The sequence below is a fragment of the Patagioenas fasciata genome, chromosome 7 (assembly GCF_037038585.1).
Source record: "Patagioenas fasciata isolate bPatFas1 chromosome 7, bPatFas1.hap1, whole genome shotgun sequence".
Taxonomy (NCBI): domain Eukaryota; kingdom Metazoa; phylum Chordata; class Aves; order Columbiformes; family Columbidae; genus Patagioenas; species Patagioenas fasciata.
This window is the reverse complement of record NC_092526.1, coordinates 9,164,974-9,185,716: the sequence shown is the minus strand read 5'-3', so window position 1 is coordinate 9,185,716 and position 20,743 is coordinate 9,164,974. Positions and strand designations below refer to the sequence as shown.

General features: G+C 38.4%; 1 protein-coding gene across 1 annotated transcript in view; it reads right to left on the bottom strand.

The window, feature by feature from the left end:
- Window positions 1–20,743, bottom strand: part of DPP10 (dipeptidyl peptidase like 10) — a 268,675-nt gene that overhangs the window by 37,127 nt on the left and 210,805 nt on the right. Inside the window, exons 8-10 of the mRNA XM_065841078.2 lie at window positions 14,945–15,065; window positions 10,431–10,585; window positions 8,403–8,500 (exon numbers count right to left, since the gene is read on the bottom strand). Of these exons, the coding sequence (XP_065697150.1) occupies window positions 8,403–8,500; window positions 10,431–10,585; window positions 14,945–15,065 (374 nt within the window). The remainder of the gene's footprint in view (window positions 1–8,402; window positions 8,501–10,430; window positions 10,586–14,944; window positions 15,066–20,743) is intronic.

Here is a 20,743-nt window from a genome sequence, read left to right as displayed (position 1 = left end):
TTCCTATACCAAATACCTTCAGAAGACACACATTTTTGCAAAAGAATCCAGCCCTACTGCCAAGCAAACAAAAAAACCCATAAAGGTCTGTAAGTCTGTTAGACTGCAGGTGAGACAACTTTAAAATGTTATTGGTTCTAAAGTAACAAGTATTTTATAATGGAACTTCCGCATGAAAGGGAAGTCACACTCAGCACCAGTGAACGTCAGCTCCGTTTTAACAAATAGTTCATAATATTGGTCAAACTGTCCCTCAACGACCCTGGCTGAGAAGGGGAGGCTTTCTAGGCACAGACTCATGGTATGGTGCATCTGCCTCCCTCCTCCCAAAATCCTGCCAGGCTGTCAGACGGGGGATGCCGCAGATGAAGCCCAGTTGCAGCTTCTCATCCCAGCCAGGCTATTTGTTTCACTTCTCTACCCATGGCAGCTTTCACAGCCTGGCTGAGTTAAGAGCAACAGTGGAGTGAACGCGTCTGGAAACTCAGCCCCCTTTTAAAACAAGGGTCTTAGCCTGCATATCATTAGACTTTTAATCTAATACTGATGGAGGTCTCATTGCTCTTTGACAACACATATTTAATTAGATATTCAAAAGACTTCTTACTAGATCAAAGACGCTAAGCAGCGCCAACAGCCAATTGCATACAACTCTGATGCTGCACAGAGGAGATGCAGGAGACAGCAATTCACCGCAGCTTCCACCAGCCTCGCCCTGCTGCTGTATTTGAAGAACACAGCTGAACCACCCAATATGCCCAAGTTCCTTCTGGCTTTTATGTTTGACCTTTAGTAAGAGAGATATTTTCACATGTGGATACCAGAATAATGAGTAGAAATGGTGGCTTCAGGTATATTCTGAATCTAATACTTAGATTTCTTTTTTTTTTGTTTAAAAAGCTTTTCACCCAAAAATGTATGCCAAAAATAAAAAAAAACGCAGCCTGAGCTGTTCCATTTGAAAAAGTGTTCAGTGAGGGATGGAAACAGGAGATTTAATCACTCAGAATTCGGCTGATTTAGAAATTAATTGTTCAAATCAAACCATAACATCATCTTTCATCATAGATATAAACTCCTTGATCACTGAAGTGAAAGCAAAAAACTTAAAAAAATTCTTTCACCCCTCTTCCATCAGTTATGCACTAATTTCATGACATTATGATGTGTTTATCGTGAGTGTACTATAGTGTGTACATATATATTTACGTAGAAACATACTTCTGAAATTACATACTGTCTCTAGGTAACGTCCCTTTGTAATTCACAGTTTTGCAGTTAATCTGTTGTTTCACAAATACAGTGTGCATCCACACACACAGAGCAGTTGTGTTATTGCAGGTCAACAGATACAACCAATTCAAAGTTTGTAGAAGAAAATCGTATGTTTTATTAGAGTGGCTGATACAGCTGAATAAAACCAGAGATGCCTGCAGGGCAAAATCTGTTTTAGTTCTGAGGAAGCTGCTATCAGATTGTGTTTCCAAACTTATCAGGCTTTTTTTTTTTTGCAACTAATCTATTGTACTAGTAATGAAAATAAGCGCACTCTTTTTCCCTCAAGACCCAAATACACAAATGTACTGGGATTAGCAGACTCTCTGCATTTGTACATCCACCAAGTTTCCTCACAACATCACTTTAAAAAGGAACGACTATGATTGCTTTCCAGACAAAGGACTGAAGCAAGATATTAAATACAAATTTTCACTATTTTTAGATCCTCAATTTGATACCCATTTAATTAGGTGCTCTACAGCACTTTGCATGTTCAGAACACAACTTCTGTCCTTGTTTGAGAACATTTCTTAAATCAGACTGCGGATTAATTTTCTGCATGTCCGAAGAGTAAAAAATGTAATTACTGATCTCCTGTGCAATGTTGGTTTAAATTCACTGTATTACACAGGGGCTGCGTGGCAGAGACAGAAGCCAGTTCTAGCATCCAATCAGCCCAATAAGAGATGACTTTTCTGTCTTATTGTGGCTTGTTTTATTCAAGCTGTGTCTCCTCACCCCACTGCTTTCTTTTTTCTACACTTTGTGTAGCCAGTTCCAGGGCTTTCCACATCGACCCCAAATCACAGCAGGGCCAGTCTAAGATGACTGTGGGCACCACAATAACCCATTGATACCTCCATCCCAATCATCTAACAAACTCTTAGGGTTCCTACTTATCTCCTTGATTTTCCTGAAAACCTCATTCAATCCCTGCTTCATAGACCTGCCTTTTTGTTTTTTACCCCGTTCCCATTTCATGGTCTAATCAAGCTTTCATCTGAAACTTTTCAGAGTCTCTTTGATCTGCCTTCAGAATTTTTCCTTTTGGAATTCCAAACAGATAGCTTTCTTCTTTACTCTGGATAAAAGCGGACAGAAAACACTAGAAACACAGAAAAGGCAATCTCCTTCCACAACATCCCACCATTAGTGAATATTGAAGGAGCTTGTAAGTGACTCACCTTATTCTAAGTTGGACTGAACAAGGAAATGCATAAAAACAAGAGCTTCAAGCTCATTGACCAGACAGAAAGCTACTTCTGATTCTACATCCCCTTTATAAATCTGTTGCTTGGCTTCAAATTGGCCTAAGGCAATTATATAAGGTAATCAGTATAAAGAAGGCACGGCTTTCCCTTAGGCCGGTGAACCAGGAACACGACACGTGTACAGCCAGCTCAACAGCAGGAGCTGGAGCATGTCACATGTGCTGAGGAGGTGCTGCACACCAGAGGGGTCAGGTCTTGGGGGCTGAGGGGGATGGAGGGTATTCAGTGAGAAAAAAAATCTCCAACTGTAGATGTTAAGAAAGAAATTGTTTTTCCTGAGCATATGGCAATTAACTCTTTTTCCAAAGGCTTGTAACTTGATGAAATCTGGATTCATTTTTCACTGCTGATAAAAAACTTTTAAAATATCAAAGGTGTTTATCATCCTTTGCCAAGCTTGAAAAAACAATTTTTTTTAATCTTTCGTTCTTAAGAATGTTTTCCTTCGTTTTGATTATCTCAACTGATACATAGTTCTACAGAGATGGTTTAACAGTTTGCTAATATATTTATCATTGCTCAAGAATGTCCAGCACATTTTGTTTCACTTGTAATTTTTGAGATGCTTGTGACTAGAAAGACATAGATGTGTATCTCGCTGGCGATGATAGTAAGTGCTTAGCAAAGTCAACAGAGACAATAAGATGAATAAAAGAAAGGGATTTGCACTGCATTACACTGGAAGCAGCGTTACAATCATAATTAAATTTGAACATTAGATACTTAGATTTGAAACAGACAGATTAACATCACAGGAAAATAACACACAGTATTAAACTTAAAAATAAGAAACTGTTCAAACAAGAGAGTCAAAGTTCGCAACTTCATACCATTCATCATAATGAAGACATCTTCTCTAACTCTAAGTGAATGAGATGATTATGAAAAAAATCTGTTTTATAAGAACAGCTGTAAGACAGTTAACATTTATGGCAATGGAAAAAGGAACCTTATTTTTGTTGATGGTTCCAATAGATTTGGATTTGTATAATAACTACAACAGGGTTCAGCTAAAGAAAACCAACTTATTATGCTCTACTAGTTTGCTGGCAGGTTGTTATCTAAAAAGGTAAGCAACAGAAGCTTGCCCCATGCACAATGTTCTAGAATATTTACTATATTCTTAAATTATTTATAATATTCTGTATTGCAAAGAGTATGAGAATTTACAGACACCAGTAGAAAATGTCATTCTCAGAAACACACAGGGAAAACAACACAAATTGAGACATGAGCTGCAAGGTAGCTAAGATAACCAGAGTTTGTTAGTATTGTGGTACACTACACATGACTTTATCTATTTGTACATTGATGGATGTACCACAGTTTTTTTTTTCTGAGACTAAGGCACAAGCATTTGGCTAGAAGGAGCTTTTCTAGCTCCCCTTTGCATGGATGCTGGTGGCCACCGTCCTAGCCAGGCCAAGCAGCTCTGCCGTCCATTGGGCCATGGGCCCTGTCCACGACCATCTTGGTAGCCCTCTGATGGACTCTCATTGTCCCCCTTGAATCCCCAAATCGGTGTGGGTAGTGCTCTGCTTTTATGGGACATGGACAGCACAACCTTCCCTTAGCTGCTGGCCACACTCCTCCTGGAGCAGGGTCCAGCCTTGGTGACAATAAGCCCGCGCTGTTGTCTCCTGTTCAGCCCAAGCACAAATCCTCTGGCAGGATGATGGCTGGGCAGGCAGGCAGGTCCCCATCCCTGCTGACCTGGGTTGGTCCTGGCCCACCTGCATTTCTTCCCACCGAACAGGGAAGGGAATAATCAGTAAATTCCTTGGCCCTGTGTGGGAAAGCTTCAATACATACATTCTATAAATAAATAAATATCTTTATGTGAATATATTTTTATCCTGCAGGCTTGGGCTGAATAGATTACAAACATTTGCTGTAGGGTATGATAGTGAATTAATCCTCTACATTAACCTTGCGAGATAGGTATTGTTATTGCCAAGTTACAGAAGAGGGGAAGGGCAGACGCCTGAAAGAAGTGACAAGACACAGCAGTTAAGAAAGGCTGAAAGTCAACCCCAGTCGTCTTAATACCAAATTGCACCCCCCTTCCTAATCTTTCCCATTTCCAGTTAGAATCAAATATGCTTTATATTGCAAAGAAAGGCTCAGATAAACTGGCTGCCAGAAGTACAAAAACAACCTTTCTAGATTCAAAACGTGATTTCAAACTGGAAGTGCATAAATAACCAAATGATTCTGTTGATTTGGAAATTTGTGGATGATAAAAACATTGCTGAAGCTTGTAAGAGCATTGCATGAATTTATGCAAACTCAGTTTAAGTGTTTTCAGTTCCACGATGAAGGATTAATTATATTCAATATAAATTATTTAAATTTGTCAAAGTCAGAAGGGTTGACTGTGTATTTCAGTCTCTTTAAAAGCAGGCATATATGAAATGGGAATGTGGACATCTAGCATTTTTTCAGGCATCTAAAAATACCATTTGTAAAGCTAAGAAAAATTGGTTTTAGTGTGTTTTAAAACTACCTGGTCAGCAGTGGTTGGGAATTGTGCAGAGCCAATGCAGCTTGCTCACTACAGCTAAGAATGGGAAAAGTTTGCAGCAGATGATCCCCACGCTGAGACTTTCAAGAGCCAATACACACTCACAGCAGAAAAATCTTTTCATCATGTATGGAAGCACAGCTCTACTCTAGTAACTGAACTGCAGCTTCTTTCACGTGTTATTTCACATTACCAACTTTCACTTTGGAAAAGAAATTAAAATTTTCTGCCTGACAGGTCTAAATTCAAACATGGGGTTTGCAAAAATCAGCCTACATAATTCCTAAATATCACGTTAATACTTTATATCTAAATATCACCGGTTCCAAGGATTCTTCAGATGTCCTAAGGTACAGTGGCCTGAACTGACTGTATCGCTCTTTCAAGATTTCAGCAGGAGGTATTAGCTTTCCAACTGGACCTTCAGGAGCTAGCAGTGTACGAGTGCACACATATTTCATCTTACAGGTATATTGGCTTTCTAGGACTAATGAGAAAAAAAGCCGTGCAGTGCAAAATCCTGATTGCCACTGAAGAAAACAGAATGTAATTGAACACATGGAATGAAAACACCAAGGGGGAAACAGTAATTGCACAGAATACGACCACTGGTTTAAAGGAAGACTGTCAGTCGTTTTGCGGCATCAACAGTGCACAGGAGATGGTAAATTCTTCCACAGAATAAAACTTTCAGGACTAAATTTACAAATGTTATTGCTACCTTTATATCAGAAAAACATGAACAAAACTTGGGAAATATTACCAAGCACCTTTATAGAATCACTGAAATGAAGGTAGAACACTGAATTTACTCAATCTTACATCAAATTCTCAGATGCCCTAAAAATCAGAGGAACAGTTTTCTGCCTCCACAAGTTCCGGACTGTACAAAATTTGGGGAGAGTTGAGGATCTGAATGTTACTTTTTGTGGTTATAAAGAACAGAAGCCCCCTTCCTCAGTCATTTGTGTGGTTTCTCTGTGTAGGAGTGAATTTCTCCTGTAATAACAGCTGGTTATGACTCCTACAATATGTATTTCCAAAATGTTTCTGCCCTGAAAGATCCATAAAACTAGGTTTGATAGCATTCCATTCCATTTAATTCTGAAATTCTCCCATGACCTATTCACTAGTGATTCCACAACAAATGGATGAGAAAGGTTTTGAAAAAAAATGGCCCCTAAAAGTAGCTATTACTTTTGATAAAAAAAGCTAATAGTTTGCAAAAAACTTCCAGCCAATACAAACTACAGAGATTTCCACTCTAAAAAGGCTTGTTCATAGCTCATTCCTCATACTTGTTTATATAATGATATATGGATATATATGGATTGATGACCAGTGTGATGACTGATTACTACTCAAATACTGAGTCAGAATGCAAGATTTACAGTACACTTGGCTGACAAGTATATAATTTTTCTAAATTTTATAGCATGGATATTACACCTTAAGTGCTAAAATTATGATGAAAATAACTTTTTTCCAGGTTTAAATGGTTTTACTCTGTCTTCTGATACAGTAGCAAACCAGAATTTTAAACATGAATAGTATTTCAATTAAACAGCAACAATATCTTTATCAAGGACCCTAAAATCAGGCAAAGATGACCCTTAACACTCAGAAAAGAAATTCCACAAACTGAGCTACTGCTATAGCCTTCAGCTTCTTGATGCAAAAAATGTTTTAAGATATCAATATCATTCATTTGATTCTACTTCTATTTTCAACCTCTTGTGGAGAAAGAACGAATCTGAAAAAGCTAGAGTGAAACCATAACATCTGAAGAACATTTTCAATATTTTTTTCCTTGGGGATTTACACATTGCTTTCCCATTTCACTTCTTTGTGCCCTCTGACATTTAAAGAGCAATTTTAATGCTGTTTAAGAGTTAAGATGCTAATCTTGATGGCAAGGAATCTCTTACAAATCTTACGCTGTCATGTAATTAATGAAGGGTTAACAAGCAGCAGGAGATTTTATTATGTTTTTCAGCTATGGTCCATCAACAGAAAGAAAATGCTTCAAAAAGCACAACTCATTCAAAATCATTCCTTTCACTAACACAATCAGTCAGCATTCCAGCTGACATAAATAATTGCAAGGCATAATTCACTATTAAATTATTCCTGCACTAAATTAGAGTACCTCAATTTGTGTAGACAAAAGCTATGCCACCTTAAAACTGGTTGCGATGGTTGTGAATCAGTGCCCACCGCTAACATCCTGATTGTATTGGGAGCAATTATGTTAAAATCTTTTGGGTTCCGTAGGAATCACAAAAAGAACAACTACATAGAGAGGTTTATGGTTGTTTTGTTATTTTTTTTTAGCTAGAGGTAGGTTTATAGTTGGCAATCCTTTTCATGCCTTTCTCTATCTGAAAATGCCCTGAGTGAAGAGAGGCAGTAGTTCTTCCCTGGCCCTTAGACTGCAGTTATTATTACCTATATTGTATAATAATTTAGGGTTAGAAGATCATTAGCACGTGCACTGAAACCACAATGGGAATTTAATCAAGATGATCGCTCTTCTACAATCCAGAATATTTGTATGGGAAGGGATGGAATTTTTCTTGCCCTTAAAGGAAAGTTCCAATGCATTTTGAAGTGAGGACAGGTAATCGGGAGCTCAGTCTAAGGTAGTAACTTTAGCAGGAGGTTCACTGTTTTCAGCCAGACCTTGTTTCGTCAGACTGAGTCAAAGACACTGTTAAATTAGCTCAGTGGTTCTGAAGCCGTTTCTCCTGAAAAAATACACCACCGCCCTTATCAGTCTATGTGATCTGGTGTCATTGCATCTTGCCTTCTGCCACCTCGCTGCACCTGTCAGCCATGGGGAGAAACAAAACTTCACGTAACCTACTGGATTTGAAAAGTTCAGACTATTCCTCTCTAAATGAGGAAACACTGATTACATGTTCTACACATTTTTAATATACTTCTATATTCTGTGATCTCATTTCAGAAACTGAAGGCAACAAGTTGGCATGCCACAAGGAAAGGCTGGGAGTGAATGCCAGAACAACCTCAGAACCAGGGCAGTGTTCAGCCCCCCTGAGCACACCTTAGGATTCTTAATTTCATATATTTCAAGTAAATTGGTGGTTCTCAGAACGTCAGACATGAGCAAATCCGAAATTCCTGTGATTTTTTAAGAGAAGCACCAATCCAATACAGCTGTATTTTATCATCATCACGTTCAGCCACAGTTATGGAGATCAAGTGCATTCCAGATAAGTGTTGTGCTGATGCAAAGAGGCAATGATTAGCCTGAGAGACGGTCAGGTTAAATTAAACATGAGTTTCACAACAATGAAATTATATACCTTGATTTAAAGCTGTCAGGTGGCATCAGTTCCAGTGTGTGCGCTGGTCCATACAGATTAACTACAAACAGCTTTACTGTTGGGTTTGTTTGACCTGCCTTTGAGAAAAAGGAAATAGGAACTTAAAAGGCACTGAATCAGTGACAGCTAAATAGACTCACTCATTAACATAATTCAGTATCTCTATAATTATGAGAAATTATTAAAATTTAACAATCTCAAATCTAAAAAAGTATTTTCACAGCTATATTAATTACACAGATAAAAATACGAAGTATTCATTGAGTAATTCTCTCACTGTCTTTTACTGATGGCAAACCTTCATGAGCAGAGCAAGTGACCAATGTTAGAAGTGGTTTGGCCCAGTCAGCTGCAAAAACACAGCCAGTTCCTAAACCAGCAGCTAAATCCAGCCTCCAGCAAAGTCTTTTTCAGACACTGTTGCTCCTTCTTCCAAAAAGCTACACTACCTATATCTGGGATAGCATTCCTCCTCTTCCTTCTTCCCCAGCCTTCCTTCCCTGGCTTGATGAGTTGGAAATCTGTTTTTGGTCCTGACCAGCACCCAGCTGCTTTGGCAGGCCAGCTCTAAGAGAAACAAAATGCTTTTTGTTGCTAAAGGATAATAAAATGGCAGCTTGATATATATCCACTGGGAAGTGCCTAATAAATCCTGATGATCTACAGGGAAGTTGGACTCGTGCTTCTCCTGGTAACATGCCTTGTTACAGACGGATGTTCCTGAGATGAAGAGAAAGAACTGGAGATAGAAGGCAAGGCTCTGCAGGGATGAGAAGGAGATGAAACTAGTCCCACATCCCTGTCCTAGCTATATCATATTCAAGCTTCTTGTTCACTTAAATCACGAGAGTCATACAACACGATCTAGTATCCTTGGGATATGGGGGATGAAAAGAGTGTTTTTCAGTGGGGTTGCCTTCTGTTTAATATTAGAAGGATAAGGTACAATTACTGATTCTACAGATTTAATCATAAGAAACTACAAAGCTGTATATCTGACTCCTCACAGGGGTATTTGGAAATGCAAAAGAGCTTGGCTGAAATACTATACATTCACATATTCCCTTTAGAAATTGGATTTATCACAAAATATAGACAGTCTAAATCTGTCTGTCCTGTATCCAATAATTTCTGAGTGATATGTGGGACAAGAAAGTGATACTTGCGTATTTTAACTAGTGTTTAAAAAAGTTTTGAAAATGTATTTAATGAGACTGCTGGAATGTGTTTCTTTCATAAAACCTTTTACATTTGCTTCAAAAGAAACGTGGTCACATACATGGACCTACTTATCCTGCCCAAAAGTAACTCGAGCACTTTGAAACTGCATGCAAAGGATGGATAAACTGATAACCTGGAAGACAATATCAGTGCTGGAGCTCAGCACAAAAATGACAGCTAGGGAGGCACTGAGAGCAATTTCAGAGATTATTCCTGTCTGGGCTGTTCTTTCACTTCCCAACACAAATCTGAAACCCTTCTCTAAATCTGGAACTCAGTGATAGTTCTATTTTTTATATTTTTTTTTTCCTCATTTTGATGGCCAGGAAAAGATTTTACTGTGGCTTAGCTTATTCAGAGCCAGTCTGTCAAATTTATTAACAAGAGCAAAATTTGCTGAGATCTATGTAACTGCAATGAAAGAAGCCGTGCGCTGTGCACACAGTGCATATGACTCCAGTGCAGTTGTGACAGTATCTTTTTTTTCTCTGCAGTCCTTTAAACATATTACTGTTCTCCCAGAAGTGGTGGATTGATTTTACCAAGCAATATATCAATTCTGAAATTACTACAAATCAATTTGTCTGCTGCTCCCTCACCCGATAGTTTCTATCCAGCAAAAGGCGTTACAGTCCACTGAAAAAAAGAAAATGTAATTAATATTTCCTGAAAAACAACATAAACACAAGCAGCCTCTGTTAGTGCCTAGATCAGTCGGTCCATGTCGCTGAATACTCTCACTGTGCAAGGAAGAGGAGGTGGAGGCTGCACTCCGACTCATCTTACCTTAGGGTAAGGATACTGCTTTCCTTTTGGATAGATAGCTCCAGTGAACCGGGGAATCACCATGTTTGGTACCAGAGAGTCATTTATGGTCAGGAATGCCAGTCTTTCACCGTCTGGAGACCACCAGTGGGCAATGTGGGAATGAAGAAGTTCCTCTGCAAAACCAGATCTCCTTAGGGTCCATAAAAATAACTATCACATAATTTCCAGCTCATTCAGTTGATGCTGATTTGTTCTTTCTGTACCTACTTGAAATGCATCTGTTGTAGTTTCAGTAATTTCACATTATCCTAGGTTGAATGTTTGGATAACAAGGCATATCAAAAGACCAAACTTTAACCATTTTCCCCAAATGAGTACTTCACTGATATCGATAAATCATCTAAATGTGAAAGATGATTGTAACTGTCATATGTTTAGTTCCATTGCATTCCATTAGATGTGTTTAATTAATTTTTAAGTGCTTTGGACCATTTTAATATACAGGTTTTTTAGGATTGTCAATCTTTCAATATACCCGATTTGTCTGAACTGTGACACTCGGCAACACACAGATCCTCGCACAGCGATATTTAAATAATAATTTTTGGAGTACAATATTTTAGCTTTCTTGTCTCAGTCTGATGGTTAGCTTTAATTCTTCAAAACTTTGGATTTTCTGCAATGTAACTTTTTGAAAATCCAAACAAAACTTTATATTTTTGTGCAAATTTTATTTGACCTCTCAACCAGAGTAATTCTTCAAAATGTCCTGCAATGTTTTCTTACATTTATTGTCATTATATTTCATATTAGAAAGAAACAAAACATTAACGACCATAGAAGCAACACCCAAACGCCTGGAATCCCAGTAAATGAGCTCCTGACCAATTCCAGATTCACCCTGTGCAGGTATTCTGTCTTACACTCGTTAAAAACTCTTTTTCAATGCGTGTTCGAACTGCTGACTTGTTTGGTGAGCATTTTGTATTTTAATTTGAAGAATTTGGCTGGAAAACTAATTGACTGCATACCTAATTTAAGAGCATACCCAAAACTACTTAAATTGTCAATGGAGACTCTCCAAGAAGCTAATCAAATTCTGAAAGCTTTGAAGCGGCTTAATGCGTTGCATGAGACCTAAGGTTAGGTGCAACGAAGCTAGGGTCTATATTAAGTCATATATTCTGGGTCATGCTTCTCTCCCTGGCTGGAAAACTAAAATCTTTTACACAGGAGAACAACAGAGAATGAACGGTGAATATCAGATAGCACAAATGACAACTGTATTTGTTTTGAAATATTACTGTTTGCATTCAAATGAGGTGATCCACGCAAAGAAAAGCTATTCCCAAATGTTTGTGTAAGGTAAAATGCTAAACGCAAACTCATGCAAATGACAGAAGAAAACAAATGAGGTCGAAAGGAGGAACAGTTCCCAATTCAACTGAAAATCTCTTAACTTCATCCGGACAATATTCAGCCTCCTCAGCTTCTGACGCTATTAAAAATGGTACTGAATGTAGAAGACTGGTCTAAATCAAACAATGGTTGATGGGAAAGAAGCAGCATGTTCATCCATGCCAAGAGACACTGATTGTGGTCCTCCAAATGGTAGAGGCAGAATTCCCTTTCAACCTGACTTTAATTACATATATTATGGAGAGGAGACCACTGCCTGCATCCCTGTGAACCCAGAGAACTCTCTGTATGTTGGGAAATGCAACAGTTGTTTGGGCCAGGGATTAAAAAACTCAGAAAAGAACGGGCAAAATCACTTAAGGAAGGCTTTAGGACACACATCAGGAGGAAAGCTTTGGGATGTGTATTGTATTTTACACCACTGCAGAAATTTTCTAGTCCCAGACTGGACACTTTTTGTGTTTCCTTCTCATGACAAAGGTACGTGTACAGCTGAAGAGACAGGGAATAAGAAGAACAAAGTGAGGCTTTAACTGATGTGGCAGTATAAGATATTTGGACAAATACGCCTGGCCTCCTTTTCAAAAAAGAAGTAGCAAGCTCACAGCTTTCTTGAAAATCAGCCCTGTATGAGGCTTATGTATCCATGTATTCACAGGCATATGAAGAAGCCTGTTGTGTTTTGTTGTCAGCTAAAGAAGCTCTATGAAGCTTTAAAGCCTTTTGGTCCTCAAATATTAATTAACGAAGCATGTCTATGTGAAGGATGGGCATACACAGAGAAGCCGGAGCGTAACCCTAGACAAGCATCCTTGCCATTATTGTCCTAGTTCCTTCTACTCTTTCCGGGTTACCCCATTTGCTTTTTCTGTTCAACATGAAGTATTTGCAGCTTAAAGGAAAAATCATTTGTTTAAACAACAGCATTGTTGATCTTTAAAATAAATGAAGTTAAAAAAAATCCACATCAACCTCTTCCAGAAACTGAGATACACAAGTAAACTTAAATATAAAATAAAAAGCATATTGGCATGTTTCAAATAAAAGAGATTAGTTTTGATTATTTTTAGTTCCTAAATGTAGATCTCATGAATGCAGACGTTCAAATCATATAAATACCCTGACATTTCTTCCATTAAAATATGTCTTAAACTTCGATCTATATAATTCTTAAATGGGATATACTCCATCCCTTCCAAACAGCTCTAGTAAAACACCTGGCAAATACTAGAACTGATTTGCTGCACTAGGTAACCTTTTGTGGTCCCTCCCAAACAGAATTATTCTAAGATATCACCCTTTGCAGACTAGGAATGAATGTTTTTATAAAGAATCCCATGTCACATTTTGTTCTGTGGAGCAGAGCTGGATAACGATCCTTCATGATATGTCACTCACTGCAGCTCCACGCTGCACATGAAAGAGAAGAGAAACACAGGCTGCCCTCTTCTGAACAGGTGTCCTCAAAATACTTGCAGAATTGGAGCCACAATTGCCTTGTTGCATCCACGACTGTGACTCTTACTAACTTGTTTCAGCAAAAACATGATATGCCATATCAACTTCAATGAGCTACATATGTTTAAATTCCTCAGTTTGCATGAAGTCATGTTAGATTTGAAGAATACAAAGTGTATATAAAATGATATGCCATTCCAAAGATTTCCTTTGTCCCCGAGTTTTGAAATGTGCCAACATATTGAAATATTTCAACATATTAATAGAAACCTTAGAAGTGGGTAATTATCAGACACAGGCATTTATATGGCTAAGGGATGCAAACTACCATTCTAATCTCAGAGTTTACCTGGGCAGAGAAATAAAAAATAAATATAAAAAAAAATCAATTAAAAATGTGAGCTATCTGCTTATAACAACTGAAATGCCAAGAAGCATGGATAGATCATTTCTAAGGGCCCTGCTGAAGTTCAATGCTATATGGTGTAACATTATTCCTAAAAATCACTGCCCTGCAAAACTCTGCATACAAGAAGTTATATTCTTCAGGTAACTGAGTATTTAACACCTAACTATTTATCCATAAAATTTATGACTCATAGAAGGAATAACTGAAACGTGTACTAAATTTAAGCTCTTGTACCAAGCTGGATAATCTGCCTCCATTTTTAAAAATTATTTATTATTATTTTAAAAGCATTACTGACGCAGAGGGAAACATTCTGTGTTACTATGCAGAAGGCGGCCTCAGAAGACAGAGGGTATCACAGCCTGAGCTTGTCCTCCACTCCATTTTGGCAATGCCTGCCAGCAACAGCCAGTTATCCATCAGTCCAGCCCAGGTTGATTTAAGCAAAAGTAGCGGTCACTGCTGAGGTAACAGCACAACACTTTTAGATCTTGCTAGAACACTCATGTTTTCTTTAAAGTCAAGCACAATGTTACTGCCTGGCTTGAGGGGCTGGAGTCTCTCGTGAGCCACGCTAACACATGGCACAACCACCACTGAGGCTGAAGGAGAGACACTGGTAAAACATCAGTGAGGCACCAGGCAGCATCATCTTTGATCACCTTCCACTGTGTATCAAGCAGTAAAAAAGAAAACGTAGCCAAATCTGCTTCTACTCTACTATTATTCCGTGTCCTCTTCTATTAGGATGCTTTAACTGTAAGCAGATCAGCACTTGTTCACAAAAGCAACAAACTTGAGTCCTTCCCTTCCTCAGCTGCATTGTAAACCCAGAATAGCTCCAGAGGTATGAATGGAGTTATTCTAGATAAGCAAAACATACAGAGTGTTTAGTTTTATTTGAAGAGCTCTATTTGAAATGCCAGCCTCACTGAAGTTGGCAGTAAAATTCCACATCAAGATTTCACTACTGTAGCATTTTTTACAAGCTACCTAGTCTTCATAATGCATTTGATGCATTCTGGTTGAAAACACATTCTTCCTTCTCAGAAAATATTGTTATATGCAAAACAGCAGTCAATACAAAGTGTGAATAGATACAAAGGCAATCTTGCAAGAAAATGAGAAGGCACAGAAGAAAAAAATACCTTAGACACCATTTTCTGAAATGAATAGATTTGTGCTGCTGGGTCTGTACAAGAACTTCTCCTCTGCTTTAATAAACAGATACGTTTGTCTGGCTTACCTTCATATAACCAGTCTGCAATTCCATTAAAAATAATTCCTTCTTTTCCTGAAGATGTCAGGCGCAATGAGCTACTCTTTACATCAGGTTGATAGTAGATGTTATTTTCAAAAATATAAATCTGGATGAGGTAAGAGGGAAGGAGAGAAAAGAAGAACATTTTGGTAGATATAAATGAATGCTCAGCTCTGAATAATTTCCTCAGGCTCAGAACAGTCTACAGAATAATTCAGCATGAGTTTTCACCAACACTGGTTTCATATTTCTTTTTGTTATCAATTTGGACAAACTAAGCAAACTCTTAAGACTTATGCGAAGCCAAATTCTCCCTTTGAAATTGTCTTCCCAGTTGAAATGTTTCAATTCACTTTAAGAAATATTATTACATTCCTCAGAATCGCACAGGAGACAAATTTTGTAACAGTTGAATAGATAGAGAAATTTTCCATTAATTCCATTCTGTCCAATAAAATAATCTGTTTTTCTAGCTGTGAAATTAGACACACTTCTGCAAGTACACACAGCACAGTATATACATCGTAAATATAAGTCAGAGCTTTCTATCATGGTGTGATAACTTACTGGAAAAGCAAAAATAAACAGCAGACTGCTGTTAACTTCTCCCAGCTTGCTGACACTATGTTTGATTCTGACACACATTTTACCCCAAGTGTGTTATATAAATGCTCTTCATTTCCAAGTGTGGGCTCCTCCTCCTCTTCCTGCGAGCAGCAGACTAGACAGACAGACCTTTCCTCCTTCGCTGCCGCTTCTCAGCCTTGTCTGCTTCCCTGTCCCTGCTCGCTTTGTTGCAAAGGTTTTCAAGTTCACCCTTTTTGTGAAGCTGAGCTCCAGGCTCCATGACAAAATACAATAAAGGAAAGATGAAGGCCAACCCCTCTCCCCTGCCCCACCTCTAAAAAAAAAGACTACAAAGGAGGATAGGGATGGCAAAAAGGGCAGGAGACAAATACAGTGATGATGAGGAAAGTTTGTGACATGGAAATTCTTGGATACTCAGACACACGCCACAATGGGCTGTATGTCTGCCCTTCTCCTGTCAGCCAGGAGACCCTCAAGCACTTCACTGCAACACAATTTCGGTATGTGCTGTCCCACAGGTATTAAAAAGCAGAACCATTAGCTTTTCCTGTAACAATGCTCTTGATCCTTTTTTTCTCTGCTCCTGCACTCCTTGTTTTCCTGAGTTGTCAATGCCTGTGACTAGACTTGTATTTGAGCTGTCATTTTCTCAGAGTTGTAGACTTTTTCTTTGCTTTATTACTAAATTACAATGACCACATGTGCGCTTGCACAGCTTAACAATGGAATCAACCTAATACCAATATTACGCACCAAACCTGATTCACGTTAAGGAAATACAGCATTAGAGAAACAACATACATTAGAAATTTCTGTTCCATAATTTCATAAATGTACACTGATATACAGAGTCTCAGGGACTGCTGCCATGAAGTAAATATATTTCCACCAAAGAGCATTTTAAAAGCCTAGTCATTTATCATTCTCGCATACGTCTATGATAAACGACTTATGGGAAAATATCAACCAGAGAGCAAAGTATTATTGTCACTATTACTGCTGTTCTCTTTGCTTCTAAATTACCATCCGAAACAGATTTCCCTCCAAGTCCCCAAGCTAATGCCATTTCTTGATTTTTAACAGTAGGCACCTCATGATTCCTGCTGCATAAAGCAATAAAGCTGAGTTTTGTTCATACCATGAGCAATGCAATGATTTTCACCATTACTGAGAATCAAGGGTGACTTGGAACAAAGTACTTTTTGGTCAGAAATTCAAAACAGATCACTAAGTTCAAACCTGAAGTAAAAATAGTTGATCCAGTTTGAATAATCCAAAATGTACTGATCGGTAATTACATTTATAGTTTTATAAATAACATTTGATACCATTAGGAATTTATGGGAATGTAACATATGACCCAGCATTAACACCAAAAGAAAACAAGGATTAGAGAAAGATGGACATAGCAAGCTTTTGAAATATTGACAAATACTTCTTGTCAATGTATATTTCCACAGTAAAAATGTTCATTTTTTGTAAGTTAAAAGAAACAAATACAAGTAATAACAAGGCTTGGCTAACTGCTTAACCAAGAAAAAGAAATAATTTAGTCAAATACTTGCTATTTACATGGACTAAAAATATTCCTATCAGCCTAAATTACAGATGGCATAAGCAGTGGGAACCAGACTATTGCTGAGTAAGGAGTGATTTCTTACAGTTGACAATCTCTTATATAAAAAGCTTCTTCCAGGAAATTAAAAAAAAAAAGCCTGCTTGATCAAATGATTCTATTTAATTTAAGCTTCTTTAATTAAATGAGTTCAATCTAATTCATTTTTGAAGATCAGAAGTATTGTTTTTGCTTCTCTCCCACCTTTTCAGGCCATTTTTATTTTTAATGGTAAAGATACCCATAATGTCTAGTCTGTGCAATGAAAAGCTTGCGTTTAAAGCCACCATTGCCAGACGAAGTGCAGGATTAAGAACTACTTGTTTTAAGACTGAACCATGAAAAGGTCTTTAATCCTGTTATTACTATTAGCAGCCATTGCTAATTCCATTTGACACATTTCAGATAAGTAAATATCTCAGAAGGAATACTCACTGTTGTGCCACTGATTGTTGCCTTCCTGGCTTTATTCACCGTTCATTTCATAAAGCGGCTTTGTTTCCATCCTCAAACAGTTCTCAGCCACCCTCTGAACATCCCCACAATCCTCTTAGTCTACTTTGTCATCGAAATTTCCCTTTTCTCCTCATCACTCATGGCATGTGTTCTTTCAATTCTGAAAGCTACCCCAATGAATAATATTTCTTCTAACATATCGATTGGGACATTTTAAACTTCTTGAAAAAACTTCAAAGCCACCCAGTGGCTCTCTCCCTAGCAAGTCTTGAGCTCACGGCGTACTTGAATGTATCATTAAAAATGATGAATTTATGTTCCTTCACAAAACATTTTATGCAACACAACCGTTCATGTTCCTCCACGTAACTAACCACCATGTAAATGCACAATTTAGGGTTGGTGCACTGGCAAATATTGCTCTGCACCGCCTGAAGCATTTGGAAAGATCAATAAGCCTGCGCTTGAGGCTGTAAAAACATCTTGGAAAGATTCACTGTTATGGTTAGTCATTTCATCTCATCTGGAAGTTTGAGCATTTGTTATATTTCAGGAGGTGCCATTTTCCACATAAAGCCCACAAACTGCTGTTTGTATTGATAGGAACCTCTTTGGGCACATGTCCTGCACTGATCCTGCCTAAGCCCTGTAGCCAGGACTGCATTCCTGACCATGCCAAAGTGCTCATCTCTAATTAACTCCTTCAACTCTTGGAAATAAGGACCTGGAGTTAAAATGTTGATTTCTGCAGCAAATGAGGCAGCAGAGTTATAATAGGAGTGACAACATTATCGTGAAAGCCACTCGTTGTGGCCTGAGAGGCTCTTTGCTTTGCTCTCTGTAAATCCAAGCTGTGGATTCAATTAAGTGCAAGTACTTTGTGTAGTCATGAAAGCCAATCTCCCATCTTCCATTACTGCCTGAGCGACGCAGCCAAGAAAGATGTTTCTACAAGGCAAACTCATTGTGAACTCTTCTTTCCAGTATAATATCGATATGGTACAAATATGCCTCATATAATAACTCTGAAAACACTGAAATTGTAACAGATCACCACCTGAAATTAATTTTGTTCACAAGATTATGACTACATCTTGCTCACCTTTGTCCAGTGTTTGCAAATCCAACACTGACCTGCAGCCAAGTGTCTTGGCTTTGTGTCCCCCTGAAAAAGCTGTGACCATAGAATCACAGAAGCATTTCAGTTGGAAAAGACCCTCAGGATCATTGAGTCCAACCACAACCTAACTCTAGCACTACCCCATGTCCCTGAGAACCTCGCCTAAACGCCTTTTAAACCCCTCCAGGGATGGTGACTCCACCATCGCCCTGGGCAGCCTGTTCCAGTGCCTGACAACCCTTTCCAGGAAGAATTTTTTCCTAATAACCAATCTAAACCTCCCCTGGTGCTACTTGAGGCCATTCCCTCTTGGCCTATCACTTGCTACTTGGGAGAAGAGACCAACCCCCTCCATACTACAACCTCCTTTCAGGCAGTTGCAGACAGTGATGAGGTCTCCCCTCAGCTCCTGTTCTCCAGGCTGAACAGCCCCAGCTCCCTCAACTGCTCCTCATCAGACTTGTGCTCCAGACCCATCACCAGCTTCATCCAGAAGCAGCATGTGCTCAACTATGGTTTTACCAGAGAACACTGAACTGGGCTTTTTCTCCCCGTCAGTCCTCAGCTCCTGTTTGCCTGCTGTGGCCACACCACCACTCCATGCTCCTGCTGCTGCCTGAGGTGGTGTCAAAGGTGAAAAATGAGTTTAGGAGGAAAATGGACACTGTAGTTTATCATAAGCACACCAGCTAAGAGCAGAAATGGAACTACTCCTCATCTTAAACATGCAAAGAATCCTACATCAGGCCCCAGAAGCAACGGAAATCTTTAAAACTGAGTGAAAGAGAGAGCAAGTGGCTGGAGAGAACTCAGATTACTACTTTTCCTATAAGAGAGACTTAAACTCTTAAATACTGCAAGGCAGATAGCAAATCATGACACTGAGATAAAAGCTATCGATCAAAACAAACTAACAAACAATTACTGGAGCAGAATCTTGGAAATACATGAGCCTAAAATCCTGGCTCCAGTAAGTAAAACCTAAGGGTTTCCAGGGTGGGGACCTGACATACTTAATCACTTTGTACATTGTGTTTTAAGCAATGTCACATAAACCAAAAATTTCCCTTGCCAGTCTATCTCCACTCAGGTATTTGGGACCAAGTAAACGGGTTTTTTTTAGGATACACTTCAGGCTAATTATTACATCATGAGTACAAAAATGTTGACTGCAAGTACTGAATCTTCCAGTACTGCTAAAAGAGGAGTTGCTAACTCAGTATCAGACAAGTATTCTCATGAATACATCAGCAGCATTGTGCCCAAAATGCTTTCACAACTTTCAGGCATGAAGATAAGAAAATAAATTGAAAAGGGCACAAAGTGGAACCAAGCTATGCTATCTTATATGAAAATTTTTATTATGCACTTTTTAACCTCTTCTCTTCACCACCTACTTCCCAAGTATTTTTAAAATATTTAAAATTAATTTTTAGCTAAAATCATTTGCTAATAAAGCTGTAAATAGGGATAAATATAAAAATCTATGACCTTCAAAATTACTTGACTTTTTGTTTTCTTAGCGATGTTGCACAGCTAGTTATATCAAACCTTAAACCAAATGAAGAAAAAGCCACACCATTTCTTTAATTAAGTACTTTTCAATTAATGAAAGAAAACAGCAAGAAATTTTTTGATTAATGAGATATAAGTTGTTGGTAATGATCACAATTATTTTAACTGATAGTGAAGAAGTTGAGGCTCTGCTTGGTCTAATATTCTACCTACAGTACTAATTCTTCCCCTTCTTCCATATCTGTCAGCCTCTAAACTATTTTTTCATAACCCTCCCTCTAAATTAATTTCTTCCACAACACTTATTTATTGTTCGCAACATGTTTCACAATTACATGATTTTATTTCAAGCTGAGGTCTTAAGCAGAGAACCCAGTCCGAGCAGCAAGTTCCAGATGGCAGACATCTGTGACAACACAGAGACATCTAATCCCACAGCTGACTGGCAAACCTGATGTCGATAGCTGGAGAGGGCCCCTGTGTGTCTTTA